The sequence below is a fragment of the Nansenia antarctica genome (genome assembly GCF_963989245.1).
Source record: "Nansenia antarctica genome assembly, chromosome: 16".
NCBI classification, from domain to species: domain Eukaryota; kingdom Metazoa; phylum Chordata; class Actinopteri; order Argentiniformes; family Microstomatidae; genus Nansenia; species Nansenia antarctica.
In genome coordinates, this window is record NC_137686.1 from 5,122,308 (window position 1) to 5,134,981 (window position 12,674).

At 43.1% G+C, this 12,674-nt stretch overlaps 1 protein-coding gene across 2 annotated transcripts in view; it reads left to right on the top strand.

The window, feature by feature from the left end:
• The first annotated feature begins 1,710 nt into the window (after nt 1–1,710).
• The window catches only part of cables1 (Cdk5 and Abl enzyme substrate 1), a 32,548-nt gene continuing 21,584 nt past the window's right edge, over nt 1,711–12,674 (top strand). The window contains exons 1-3 of one of the 2 annotated variants that reach the window (XM_080546301.1): nt 1,711–2,272; nt 10,557–10,628; nt 10,913–11,005. In XM_080546301.1, coding sequence (XP_080402427.1) covers nt 1,758–2,272; nt 10,557–10,628; nt 10,913–11,005 — 680 coding nt within the window. In that variant the 5' untranslated portion in view covers nt 1,711–1,757. The remainder of the gene's footprint in view (nt 2,273–10,556; nt 10,629–10,912; nt 11,006–12,674) is intronic. The other variant, XM_080546302.1, reaches the window with a different exon arrangement.

Genomic DNA, 12,674 nt, shown 5'->3' on the forward strand with positions numbered 1-12,674 from the left:
TTTAGAGGGAATCATGCGTGTAGTAGAACATTTGTTAAATCAAGTAGGTAAGTAGAATCCGGTGGGTATTAATTGGGTACTAAATGAACCAGTTGAAGGAGAGATGTTTAGGAAAGAGTTCAGGTGGGACTCTGATAAATAGAGATAAGAAACCTGATCAGTTTTGTCTTATAAAATTAGTCAGGAAATATTTATATGATACAGTACAATATGGATGTACTCTTTATCTTTGGTTATGGGGGTAGGCCTATGGGCTGTTGATGTGTGTGTATCTTTGGTTATGGGGGTAGGCCTACAGAGAGTATGGGCTGTTGATGTGTGTGTATCTGGTTATGGGGGTAGGCCTAGGGGGAGTATGGGCTGTTGATGTGTGTGAAGAAGAATGTGCACAGCAGGATACCCATGTGATATCAGGAAGTCTTCACAGCATGGCCGGAGTTTGTTCACCGCTGCTCACCTACAGGTGAGTTTGTTCACCGCTGCTCACCTACAGGTGTGACATAAGTCATTTTTAACCCCAAAAATAAACAAGCGTAACAGGATGTTTTATAATGAAGTGTTTATGGAGGTTAAAGTCCCACCTGGGAACACCACCACCGCCGTTGAGTAAGGCACTTAGCCCTAAATTACTCCAGGGAGACTGTCTGCTGAAAGCATTGATCTGTGTCAGAATATACTGTTTCATGAGATACTGTATCACTGTCCCATCATCAACTACTGACTGCCCTGATCTGAGTCAGTGAACTGTTGGCTTTTTCCAAGGCCAAAATGGTGAGGATATGCAGCGACCCACTATTACTTGACGTATTTAAAATGAAGAACAATTAACCCCACAATAATGTCACTCTAATAATAAAAAAAAGTGATACTCTAACTACAATGTATTCTTCTATATGCAGCACATGAGAATTTGGCATCACATCAGATGTAATACTCATGGGAAACCACTAGAGGGCGTATTTAGTCTAAAGATGCTGAAACCCAGAGTACTAAACCATTGCGAGCAGACAGATGGCGCAACATTTCAGATATGCTGAATTGCAAAGTTTGAAAATACAACATGTTCCATTCCTCAGAAGAAGAAAAAAAAATAAAAAACACACAAGCCCACATTTAGAGTTAGTCATAAATCAAGTGGGCCCTCGTGTTGTCCTGTGAATTCTCAGTGTACAATTAAATAATGGTTATTGAAATATGTTGTGGCTATTATTATTATTATTATTATTATTATTATTATTATTATTATTATTATTATTATTATTATTATTATTATAGACCTTATGGATAGACTTTATCATTAGGCCTTTTCAATCAATTACTCCCGTGATATGAAGCCTCAAGCAAACGATTGTTATTCCTTCTGTCGGTGTACCATCCCTAGTGATATTATTATTAACATGTTTATGTAATTTGTGGAATGCCCAGTCCAGACGGGAGGAGGAGGCACAGAGGAAAGGGAAATAAAAATAAAAATTCCTTTTCACATGCATCCCTGGAAGCCTATTGGTCCACCTTTTGCATCCCTGGAAGCCTATTGGTCCACATTTTGCATCCCTGGAAGCCTATTGGTCCACATTTTTTTTCCTTGTGCCACAATACTGCACACACGTGACCACCCTGTTTTCACCCAGTTTAACGCATGCACTTAAAAGACAAGCCTTGGACATTTCCCACATATATAAGCACGCGTTAACACTCTAATGTCATATAGGTAAAACCACCGGTCGCCGGACTCGACCCACCGCTCCGAGGGGACCATGGCGGCCGCCACCTCCACCACCTCCACGCTACTGCAGCACAGCAGCATCGAGCACCCGCGGAAACAACGCATAGACCCCCGGAGGAGACAGGCGGCACTCTCCTTCCTCAATAACATCTCTCTGGACGGACGACCGGTGCAGGATGACGCCGACGATCAGATCGAAGAGGAGGAGAATGCAATGGAAGCAGCCAGGACTAGACAGAGCCTGGTGTCTCCAGAGTGTGTCTCCATGGCCCCCCAGGCTCTGCTGGCTGCCCCCCGGGGTAGTGCCGGGCCGGGGATGGGGGGTCCCCCTGGGGCCGCAGCCTGTCCAGAGGCTCCAGAGGGGGTCAGCCCAGCGCTCAGCCCTGCCGTGTTCAACTCGCCTTTCTCCGCAGTGCCCGCTGCCACGAGAGGACGGCTCCAGACCTACACCCAGGGGGTCGTACCCTCCAGGCCAGCCCCCCAGAACTACTGCGGTCTGGAAGGGGGACAGATCGCCAACTCTGCACTGGAGCTGCAGAGATCAAGGTAACTGTCTGCATCCATGTTTACCTTCTTATGTGTGGAGGCGTTTGCAACTTTGCAGAGTATGAATGTGCAATAACACTATGTGCAATATGACAACCCTCGGGTACATAAGGTTCAGACTCAGAGATAGGAAATGTTAGGATATTTATTTATAGCATAGCATAGAGTACAGCACAGTGTTTTATTTGTATAGTATAGTATAGTGGATAGTGTACATAGCCTTTATTTATGTAAACCAGCTCTTTTCCCTTCTTGTTTTTAGTATTCTTTTTTTTCCTAGCACCAGGGGAGCCCCCCCCTCCCAAATCTCGTTGTATGGTACCTGTACTATATTAATGACAATAAAGACCATCCATTCATTCATTCATTCATATCATTGAGTACACGGAGAACACATTCTACATACAGGACAGCAGATTCCATAACGCAGTGGTGGCACACACACCCTCACAAACAGATGACATCATTGCAATTAAATTCATATTGACAGTAATGTAATCCATTGCTGCTGATTCCATTATTTGTTAAGTCGAGTCAGCCAACGGGATCTACAGAGCAACAGACAAACGCTTATCATGCTTATCAACCTCTAGAATGGGGGGTTCGTCACATTTGGGCAAACATGGCTGCTCAAAGGGCACCCAGTCAGTCATGGCAAAAGTAAGATTCATACAAGGACAAGGTGATAGAAAGAGAAAAGGGAAACCGTTCCCCCCCCCCCCCCCCCCCAGATTTGTGCTCTTCCTCAGCAGTGATTCATTCATGTGGTTCATTGATGGTGTCAGGTTTCGTATATATAGTATAGACTTTTAAGCAATGCTTAGCCATACTGGTAGGACAGTGAAGCTGTAGCCTAGTTCACTCAGCTAAACACCCCCTGTCCCCCTCTCCCCAATGATTGGTCATCTGCTTGTCACCTACAGTAACATGACCACATGAGTTTCACCTGGCAATCTCAAATCAGTTAGGTAATTCAGCGAGGGTTAACTGGTGATATGAGATACCAAACCCAGAGCTTACAATACAACTACAGTCCATACAGTATTTTCTTTCCTCTGGATGTCTTCCCAAACCTGCCCTGTACCTGTCTGCTTGTCGCCGTATGCAGACATAAACATCTGGTAACTCTACACGGTCATGGAGGCCTCCTATTCCAAGCCTTTGTTTACTCTGGATTGGTAGCATGGGGAGAAATGTGAGGCCCTAGCAGGAGAGCTGTCTGTGACATCAGCTGCTGTCAGTGTCAGGAGCTGCTGTCAGGTCCACTTCTCTCTCCGTCAGTGGCCGGTCTCCTGCCAGGCGGGCTCTCTGGTGCTGTGTCAACGCCAGACTTCACAGGACAGGAAGCCTGATTCATGAAGACCTCATGAGGATGTTTTGTTTACCCGCGGACCTCCTTGAAGTGACATGCTAGACAGACTGCTTTCGAGAAGCCTTCATGTGCTAATTGCCCTGCTTGGTTGGGAAAAGGTTGCGTCAACAACAATGGTGTTTGCATGGTGAGTGCCGTATGTGGTGAGATGACAATTGAGATGGTTTGTTAAGATGTGCAGAACAAGTTAACCCCCAAGGTATTTTGTAAAATGTAACATTGAGAATTTCAAGGTGTTGTGACCACTAAAGTTTCCATCTCATGATCCGAGAAGCGGACTGGTGGATTGATGATTCACTTGTTTAGTCAAATGTATCGATTGTAAGTCGCTTTGAAATAAGCCGTCTGCTAAATGCCAAACATGTGAATGTATGTGACAAGCAGTAAGCTATGTAGACCTGCCGAAAGGTTCAGTACCGTGATTGGATAAGGTCCCCAAGTGAACTTTACCAACTGACTTTTTTAATATATTTTTTCTGAGTGGGGCAGTCCTAGTCATATTTTTCATTTTATTGGATAGAGACAGTGAAGATAGACAGGAAAGTAAGGAGCAGAGGGCATGTCAGCAGGGCATGGGCCGGATTCGAACCCATGCCGACATGGGCATAATATGACCTGTCTGCACTGTAGACCACTGGGCCAACCCAGTCCACATGTAAACTGAACTCTACGATGCTGAGAACATAGACCTATTGATGGGTCTGTCTTGTTCCATGGACGGTCTTCCACACAGTGACCTGTTGATGGACCCCGGCCATGTTCCGCAGGCGTCCACACAGTGCCTGGTCTGTGTTCCAAGGGGCAGCTGGTGGAAAAGTGTCCAGAGGTCCCTGGCTGCGAAAGGCAGGATGCCCAGGCTGTTTCTGAGAAGCTGCCCGGCTCTCCTCTCTCCATTTTATGTCCTCCTCCACTTCCTCTCCCAGGGGCACCAGACACACACACTCTCTCACTCTCTTGGCCTTCAGTACTGTTCCCAGCTAGGAAGCCCAAACCCCTCAGATCAACAGCCAATATAGACTCTGAGGCCAGAGCTGCTTGGAACTATTCTCTTGCGCACTGGTTCTAATGTATGCAGTTGATGGGTTTATATCCTATCCAGTATCCACTCATCCTCCTCAGTCATTCATGATTCGGGAACATCAAGGGTGATAAGACATGATCAGATTTAGGCTACCACCTTACTGCAAAAGGAATTTCAACCCCAAGGTGTTGCTCTGTTGCAACTGGTCTAAAATGAAGGCTACAAAACATGTTTCCAAGTCTTCTCCTGGTCTCGACCTTGGGGTTAGGGTTTGACCAGCCTTCCTATATAGACAGACAGCCACAGGGAGCTGTGCCAAACGTTATTGGCCCATTCATTAATTCATTGTTTTATTGCCACTCAATCAATTCTGTCTTTTATTCTCTAGGCAAGGGGTCGGCCATAGATGGCGACTCTGGAGCAGTTAGGGGTTCAGTGCCTTGCTCAAGGACACCGACACATGGCCAGCCGAGGTTCGAACTGCCGACCTTGCGATCATTAGACGCCGGCTCTACCACCTGAGCCACAGCCGCCCCTGACAATTACAATGGTCACTTGCAGTTTTGTGCAAACGGGTCATGTCCAAACGCATGTTGTTGTGGTTGATTGTTGTGCTGAAGTCATGGTTGACATAATGACATCAAGCCTTAAGCACCTCTTAAATGATGAACTGTCAGCAAGCTCTGTGAGAGCAGCTGGACATTATGGTGAAAAAACGTAATCAAAACTATACATCTATAAGATAGATGGATAAAGGAAGCATGTTCCAAAGTAGGATGGTGTAAGTTCAAGTTCCACAATGCCAGTTGCTCATGTGGCTCAAACTAAACTACTCATGTTGCTACTCCATGGGACTGGTGTGGGATGTAGGGAAATGTGTGTAGGGGATGGGGTGTGGTGTGGTGTGTAGGGAATGGGATGGGGTGTGGTGTGTAGGGAATGGGATGGGGTGTGTAGGGAATGGGATGGGGTGTGTAGTGAATGGGATGGGGTGTGGTGTGTAGGGAATGGGGTGGGGTGTGTAGGGAATGGGATGGGGTGTGTAGTGAATGGGATGGGGTGTGGTGTGTAGGGAATGGGATGGGGTGTGGTGTGTAGGGAATGGGATGGGGTGTGTAGGGAATGGGATGGGGTGTGTAGTGAATGGGATGGGGTGTGGTGTGTAGGGAATGGGGTGGGGTGTGTAGGGATAGGGAATGGGGTGGGGTGTGTAGGGGGTGTGGTGTGGTGTGTAGGGAATGGGGTGGGGTGTGTAGTGAATGGGGTGTGGTGTGTAGTGAATAGGGTGTGGTGTAGTGTGTGTATATAGTATGTTTTTTATGCCAAGTCTCCAGGGCAGCTTACCACATTCAAAGCGTCTTCCAAAACCATTTCTGTTGTCCTCTCCCAATGTCTACAAAGAAGGAATTCACTGTTATTCACTGTTATTCACTGTTATTCACTGTTCTTCACTGTTCTTCACTGTTCTTCACTGTTCTTCACTGTTATTCTCTGTTATTCTCTGTTATTCTGCCACTGTCGTAAATGTGTTGGAGGAGAAGGACTGAAGGGACTGAGAATAGGCTGATTGGATTCTACCCAAAATAATCACATTTTTGTTGGCCTGGCCTATAATTGTGAGTTGAAGCCTAGGACCGTAGATACTCACCAGTGGAACGGAAGACAATGTCCATGGCAGGCTGCCAATGGGTGTGTGTGTGTGTGTGTGTGTGTGTGTGTGTGTGTGTGTGTGTGTGTGTGTGTGTGTGTGTGTTTGTGTGAAACAATTTAATATCAGTTCTGTGTGGTGCAGTACAACTCCTTAAAATGGAAGGAAGCATATTGGCCAAGTTTTCATATGGATTGTTCTGGAATGTCCCATAGGTAACTGTCAGGGTCAATATTCTGATTGTGTCATTGACTTTCCTTTGGATGATACATTGTGAACCGTGCTTAAAACACAGTCTCACAGATGCTCATTGTTTTTTTCTTCTCACTGTCGAAGGTGATAAGATGATGTTGCTTGTGGTCTCTTTGAAGCTTCCCGACTAGTCCTTGTTAATGTCAAACCGCTACCTTTGGATTGAAGTTGACGGACCGAGTTGAACATCAATAGCTTCTTGCGTCAGTGGTTATGTCTGAAGTAATTGAGCGGTCTGGTCAGTGTTATTGTTTCCAGTGCTATACTGGTATGGAACACGTCCCACTGTCATTTATTAAGGTAGCTTGATCAAAGTCCTCTGGTCCGGGTGAACATGATGGGAAACTGATCTTGATGCCGGCAGGCGTTTTCAGAGGGTCGTTAGATTTGTACTAATCTAACAATTCATAGAAGTGAAATAAAGAATTTCATTTTACCCAAGCATTAGGCCTATCAAAATGAAGAATTGCCTCAAGCACAACTGATCTCTACTCTGAGACATTGCGCACTAGGGCTATCTGTGATGGAGTTGACAAAAAAAGTAATTTCCTGATAAAAGAGTACCTGAAATGAGGTCATGGTCACTATTATGTTTGTAACTGTATGATAGCTCCTTCTGTAGCATCCCCACACATCACTCAGGATATTCACTGGAAGATGTCATAGGCCTGGCCATGAATCACTGGATCCACCATCAGTCAGTATGACCTTCAAACAGAGGTGTTATGAGACCGCCACTCCTCCAGTGGTGTTGGAGTCTGGCTCCGGTTCATCTCACCTGTTACTTCCCATTCCTGTTATACAACAGAGCTTGATGTTCCATGGTTGCACATTTCAAATGTTCTGCTTTTTGCCTTTTTCAAACCTTGTAAAACATCTCAATTCACCTTTTTATGATGGGCTATACAATGTTTAATGAACCTCTATTGGTTTACACTTGGGATGTATTTTAGGACAGTTATCTTGTGTTAATCTGTTCTTTTGTTGATGAACTGGCCCCAGGAGCCCGGGACACTCTGGTCAGCTGTTGCTGAATTGGCCACTGAAGTGTCAAGTCTGGTGTCATCAGGTTGTGTTTATTAGATTGGATTCAACTTTATTGTCATCGCAGAGTACAAGTACTAGGCTATACAACGAAATGCAGTTTAGTGTCCAACCAAAAGTGCAAATAGTGATGTAAGAGCATGATATAAATAGAACAAGAGATAGTGATAGGTGACTATGCAATATAGGCTACTACAGTATGTGCAAAGGTAGTATAGTAAACATCAGTTTAGTTAGAGGTATACAGTTATGGGCTATGTACAGTTATGGGCTGTATACAGTGGGGTAGTTTATGTACAGTATCTAATGCAGAAGTATACAAGAAGATATAGCCTCTCAGGAGACATATGTGTCAATATACATTAATATACAGTATGAGCAAAGGTAGTCATGGAAACACCACTAGTGCAAAGGTTATAGAGTGATCACATTAACCAGGGATGTGCAGCCATCAAAGCATTGTCAAAGTATACATCATACAAGTATTACTATGCTGTACTACACATTTAGTAGAGCAAGATGGCACATGCATGGTTTTTACGCTCTTATGTTGAAGACCTCATGTGGACAGTAGTAGCACATTTCTTGTGATCTTGAATACATCTCATATGTGGTCCTGTTTTCTTTCACTGGCAGCTGATTATAATAACAGATTTTCCCCGGTTAGTCATGCCACAGAAAAGAAGAAAGGCCCATCTGTGTTATGTGAAGTACTCAGGGCCAATGCCTTATCCCAATGCATTGTTTTCTTTCCAATCAGTCCCTGATTCTGGAACATTCTCCATGATCTCTCATAAAGGCTGGTCAGAACACATAAGTGATCGTTGAATACAGCAACCTGCTCAGTGTTGACGTCAGTGAGGACTAGATTCAACCTGCTTAGTGTTGACGCCAGTGAGGACTAGATTCAACCTGCTTAGTGTTGACGCCAGTGAGGACTAGATTCAACCTGCTTAGTGTTGACGCCAGTGAGGACTAGATTCAACCTGCTTAGTGTTGATGTCAGTGAGGACTAGATTCAACCTGCTCAGTGTTGATGTCAGTGAGAACTAGATTCAACCTGTGAGGACTAGATTCAACCTGTGAGGACTAGATTCATCCTGTGAGGACTAGATTCAACCTGTGAGGACTAGATTCAACCTGTGAGGACTAGATTCAACCTGCTCAGTGTTGACGTCAGTGAGGACTAGATTCAAGCTTGGCTTTGTGAATAAACCACTGAGCCTGAAGTGAGGGCACACAGCCATGACAGGGTTAACTATGGTTCAACCCTCAGAGGCGCTGGACAGGACCATGAGATGGAGTTTACTCATTCACTAGAAATATGAAGAGAAATGTCCTGGATGATCTCTATATGCTATTTAAAAACCTAAATGATTTGCTAGACATAATAAACCTTGTTAGAGATGTCCGTGTGGAAAGTTGTCCCATCACCTATTCTAACACAGGAGGGGAATTCTGGAAGGAAAACACATTTGTGATCACTGTTCTGAGAGAAACAAATAATGAGTTCTGTCAAGTATACCACAATCAACTTTGAAAAGGAATGCATTTAGGAATAGGTGGGTCAAATATGTCACATGTAAAATATGGCCTCTTTGTGAAAACCCAACCTCATAGGAGCCAACGGACCCCCATGTGGATCCGAAGTGATATAAAGAGTTTACCTCGATCAATTCTCTTCATCGATATCACATTTTTTTCACAACTTTGCATGCTATACGATGCCACCATTTTTTCCCGAGACGGTAAACACGGCCTAAGTCACATCCAGTTTTCTCCAACTGGAGAATGTGTCATGTCCGGTTTCAACGCCGAATTTCCATACCATTGGTCGGCCAACCCAAAAAATCCCCCCCCCCCCCAAAAAAAGAAAAAAGAAATCTGATACATGAGAAAGGTCAAAGGTCAAAGATGGTGCCAAAATATCTCCAAATGGCCTAAACATATAGGTGTCCGCCTAAACATACCTGTACTAAAACAGGTACAAAGTTGCATTTGCTCACATTACTAGCATCGACTATACTAATAAGACCCTGGAGTACTGATTCCTAGATGATTTGGGCTTCGTTATCAGGTTTCCAAGGTGATATTCACTGTAAAAGCTGTTGTTTTTTTAGGCGGAGACTGAATTTGAGATGTTTTATAATGTTCTAGCTCTATTTGCTCTGACACAGTAACATATATTCTGACACTTCTACAGCCACCCCACAGGTGTTAGCTTTCATTTGATAACAATATCATTATGAAGGCCCTTGTGATTGTGGAGATATTCTATATTCACTGTGGGCATGTCATTTCGAGCAGAAAACCAGAAAAATGAGGTGGATAAGATCTGGTTAAGACTGTTATGCATTTGTATTGCATCATCACATCTTACAGTACTGTTATGTTATGCTAAGAAGACTTTGATTTAAGCCTTTGCCATTGTCTTGCCATGCCAAATCTTAAGGTAGCCTACCTACTTTAGAGCTCCAGCAGAACAACAACAGGTGGTTGGTTGATGCTATACTACTGAAATCTAGGTGTAATTGCAGTGTACAGTAGATTGTCCTACAAAGACACTTAGATTTAGATTTAATAATCCCAAAATGTATTTGACCCCTATACTATCTTTTATTTTTTTGTTTCTTTTTATTCTACTACTCGATCTTTTCAGTTTGTAAAGCGTCTTTGAGTGTCTAGAAAAGCGCTATATAAGTCTTATGTATTATTGTTATTATTATTATTACTATTATTGTTATTATTATTACTATTATTGTTATTGTTATTATCATTATTATTGTTATTATTATTATTGTTATTATTATTATAATATTATTATTATGCTTATAACGGCCTCTTTGTGGTGATGGTATCCTAACGGCTCCTTTGTGGTGATGGTATCCTAACGGCTCCTTTGTGGTGATGGTATCCTAACGGCTGTTCCCTCTGTCCTTCCCTCCAGACGGAGGCTGATCTCCCAGCGGTCCTCCCTGGAGACTTTGGAGGACATTGAGGAGAACGCTCCTCTACGCAGGTACTGTATGACAACAGCTGTCCCTGCACAGCCCGGCACATCACCTCCAGGCAGTTATTTAGTTTGCTCATACTCCAGTTCTATCACCTTTGACTCGCTGAGTCATTTGTTTGATAATGGCATTTGGGGTCCGATCAGATTTGCCCTTTGTTAATTGTTTTTTTCCTAGTGCAGTTTCCTGTCTCGTGGGAATGGGGGTTGGGCTGTATTGTATCTGTCTGGCACATTTGTTTAATGTGACAATCATATAGTTGATCGATCTGTCTTGAATGTGTTGTGTTTAGATGCCGAACCCTATCAGGTTCACCCCGACCAAAGAGCTTCAAGAAGGTTCACTTCATTAAGAACATGAGGCAACATGATATGCGCAACGGAAGGTATGAAGGGCAACAACCCTATCCCTAGTTCAAGACAATCAATACAAACCTTCACGTGAGAATGGCAGGATTCCCTCAATGAATGCACTGCAGTTGAACTATCTCTTACAAAATTCAAAATCTATCTTGGAAAAGAGATGCTTTCTTTTGTTGCTTTAGTGTAAAATGTTATTGACATTAATTAATCAATATTTGAGGAGTGCATTTTTTATTGGGAATCCGGTTCATTCTCACTGAAATAAGTAACTTGTATTTTGTTTAAGTTGTAAATCTAGAACCACATGATCACAACTAAGTCTCTTAGAACACATCACACTTTCTCACTTTTATAAACAATGATGCAGTTTCACTCAAATCCTTGAACACTGCTTAATGTGGGCACACTGATGTTGAGATGATTTGTTTGATAAAAGGCCTAACGAAGTGTAGGATCTTTTGTAGACTGCAACAGTTTCTCACTTATAGTCATGAGCATTGTTGTCTTTTACGACATTGAGAATACTGCAGTCTAAAGGGATTCTCGGGGGTCTAAAAGACCATTCAATAGGCTGGATGATTGCGCTCTATTTGAGACCTTTTCCTTTGATGGAGTTGTTGATTAAATATTGGTCTTGACAGGTACAGTGGGGTGCACACATTTGGGCACCCCTGGTTTAAATGTCTGTTACAATTCATCTCCAACTGATTGAAAGCAAACCTGAACACTAATGCTACTAAGTTAAACATGACACCTTTCTGCAAATCTTAAAGCAAGGTTTATTTTTTTATTTTTTTTATTATAAAAAAGGAAAAGTGCCCTGTGCAAAAGTTTGGGAACCCTTTTGGATTATTCTTTGTTACCTTTTGAGAAGATGATTACTAAGGCCCAGACCAAGGTGATTTACTTGTTAGGGCTTCAATGAGTCAGGTGAATATAATTCCAGGATTGAACTATATATTCTGAAGTAACTCCATGCCTTCTAAAGTATCCGACTGCGGTGGCTGTTGTGTCTGGATTCCTCTAAACAGTTGTCCAAGGATGTCAGAATCAAGATAGTTCACTTCCACCATCAAGGAGAAGGCTACAAAAAACTCTCGCAACATTTCAAACTACCCATTTCCACTGTTCCATAAAGGGAACAATTGAAGTCAAGGCAAGATCTGGAAGACCAAGACATTTTTCAGATAGAATGGCTCTAGATCACTGCAAAAGAGCTGCAAAAAAGAGTAGCAGACACCGGTGTAGTTGTTCACAGGACAACAATACAGCGTACCTTAAACAACAAAAACCTACATGGCAGAGTTGCCAGAAAAAAGCCTTTCCTACAACCTCAACACAAAACTAAGTGTCTGAAGTATGCAAAAGAAAACCTTGAGAAACCTGAAGCCTATTGGAACAATGTGCTTTGGACTGAGAAAACCAAAATTGAACTTTTTGGCCACAACCAAAGAAGCTATGTTTGGAGAAAAAAGGGAGAAGCATTTGTAGAGAAGAGCAGTTAACTGTTAAGCATGTGCGGGAAGTAAGTAAGTAAGTAAAGCTTTATTTATATAGCACCTTTCATACAAGAAATGCAGCTCAAAGTGCTTTACAACAGGAATAAGAACATCTTATGTATGGATTCCACCAAATCTCAAGACATTCTAGAGCAGGGGTGCCCAATACGTTGATCGACCCGTCAATCGCAAA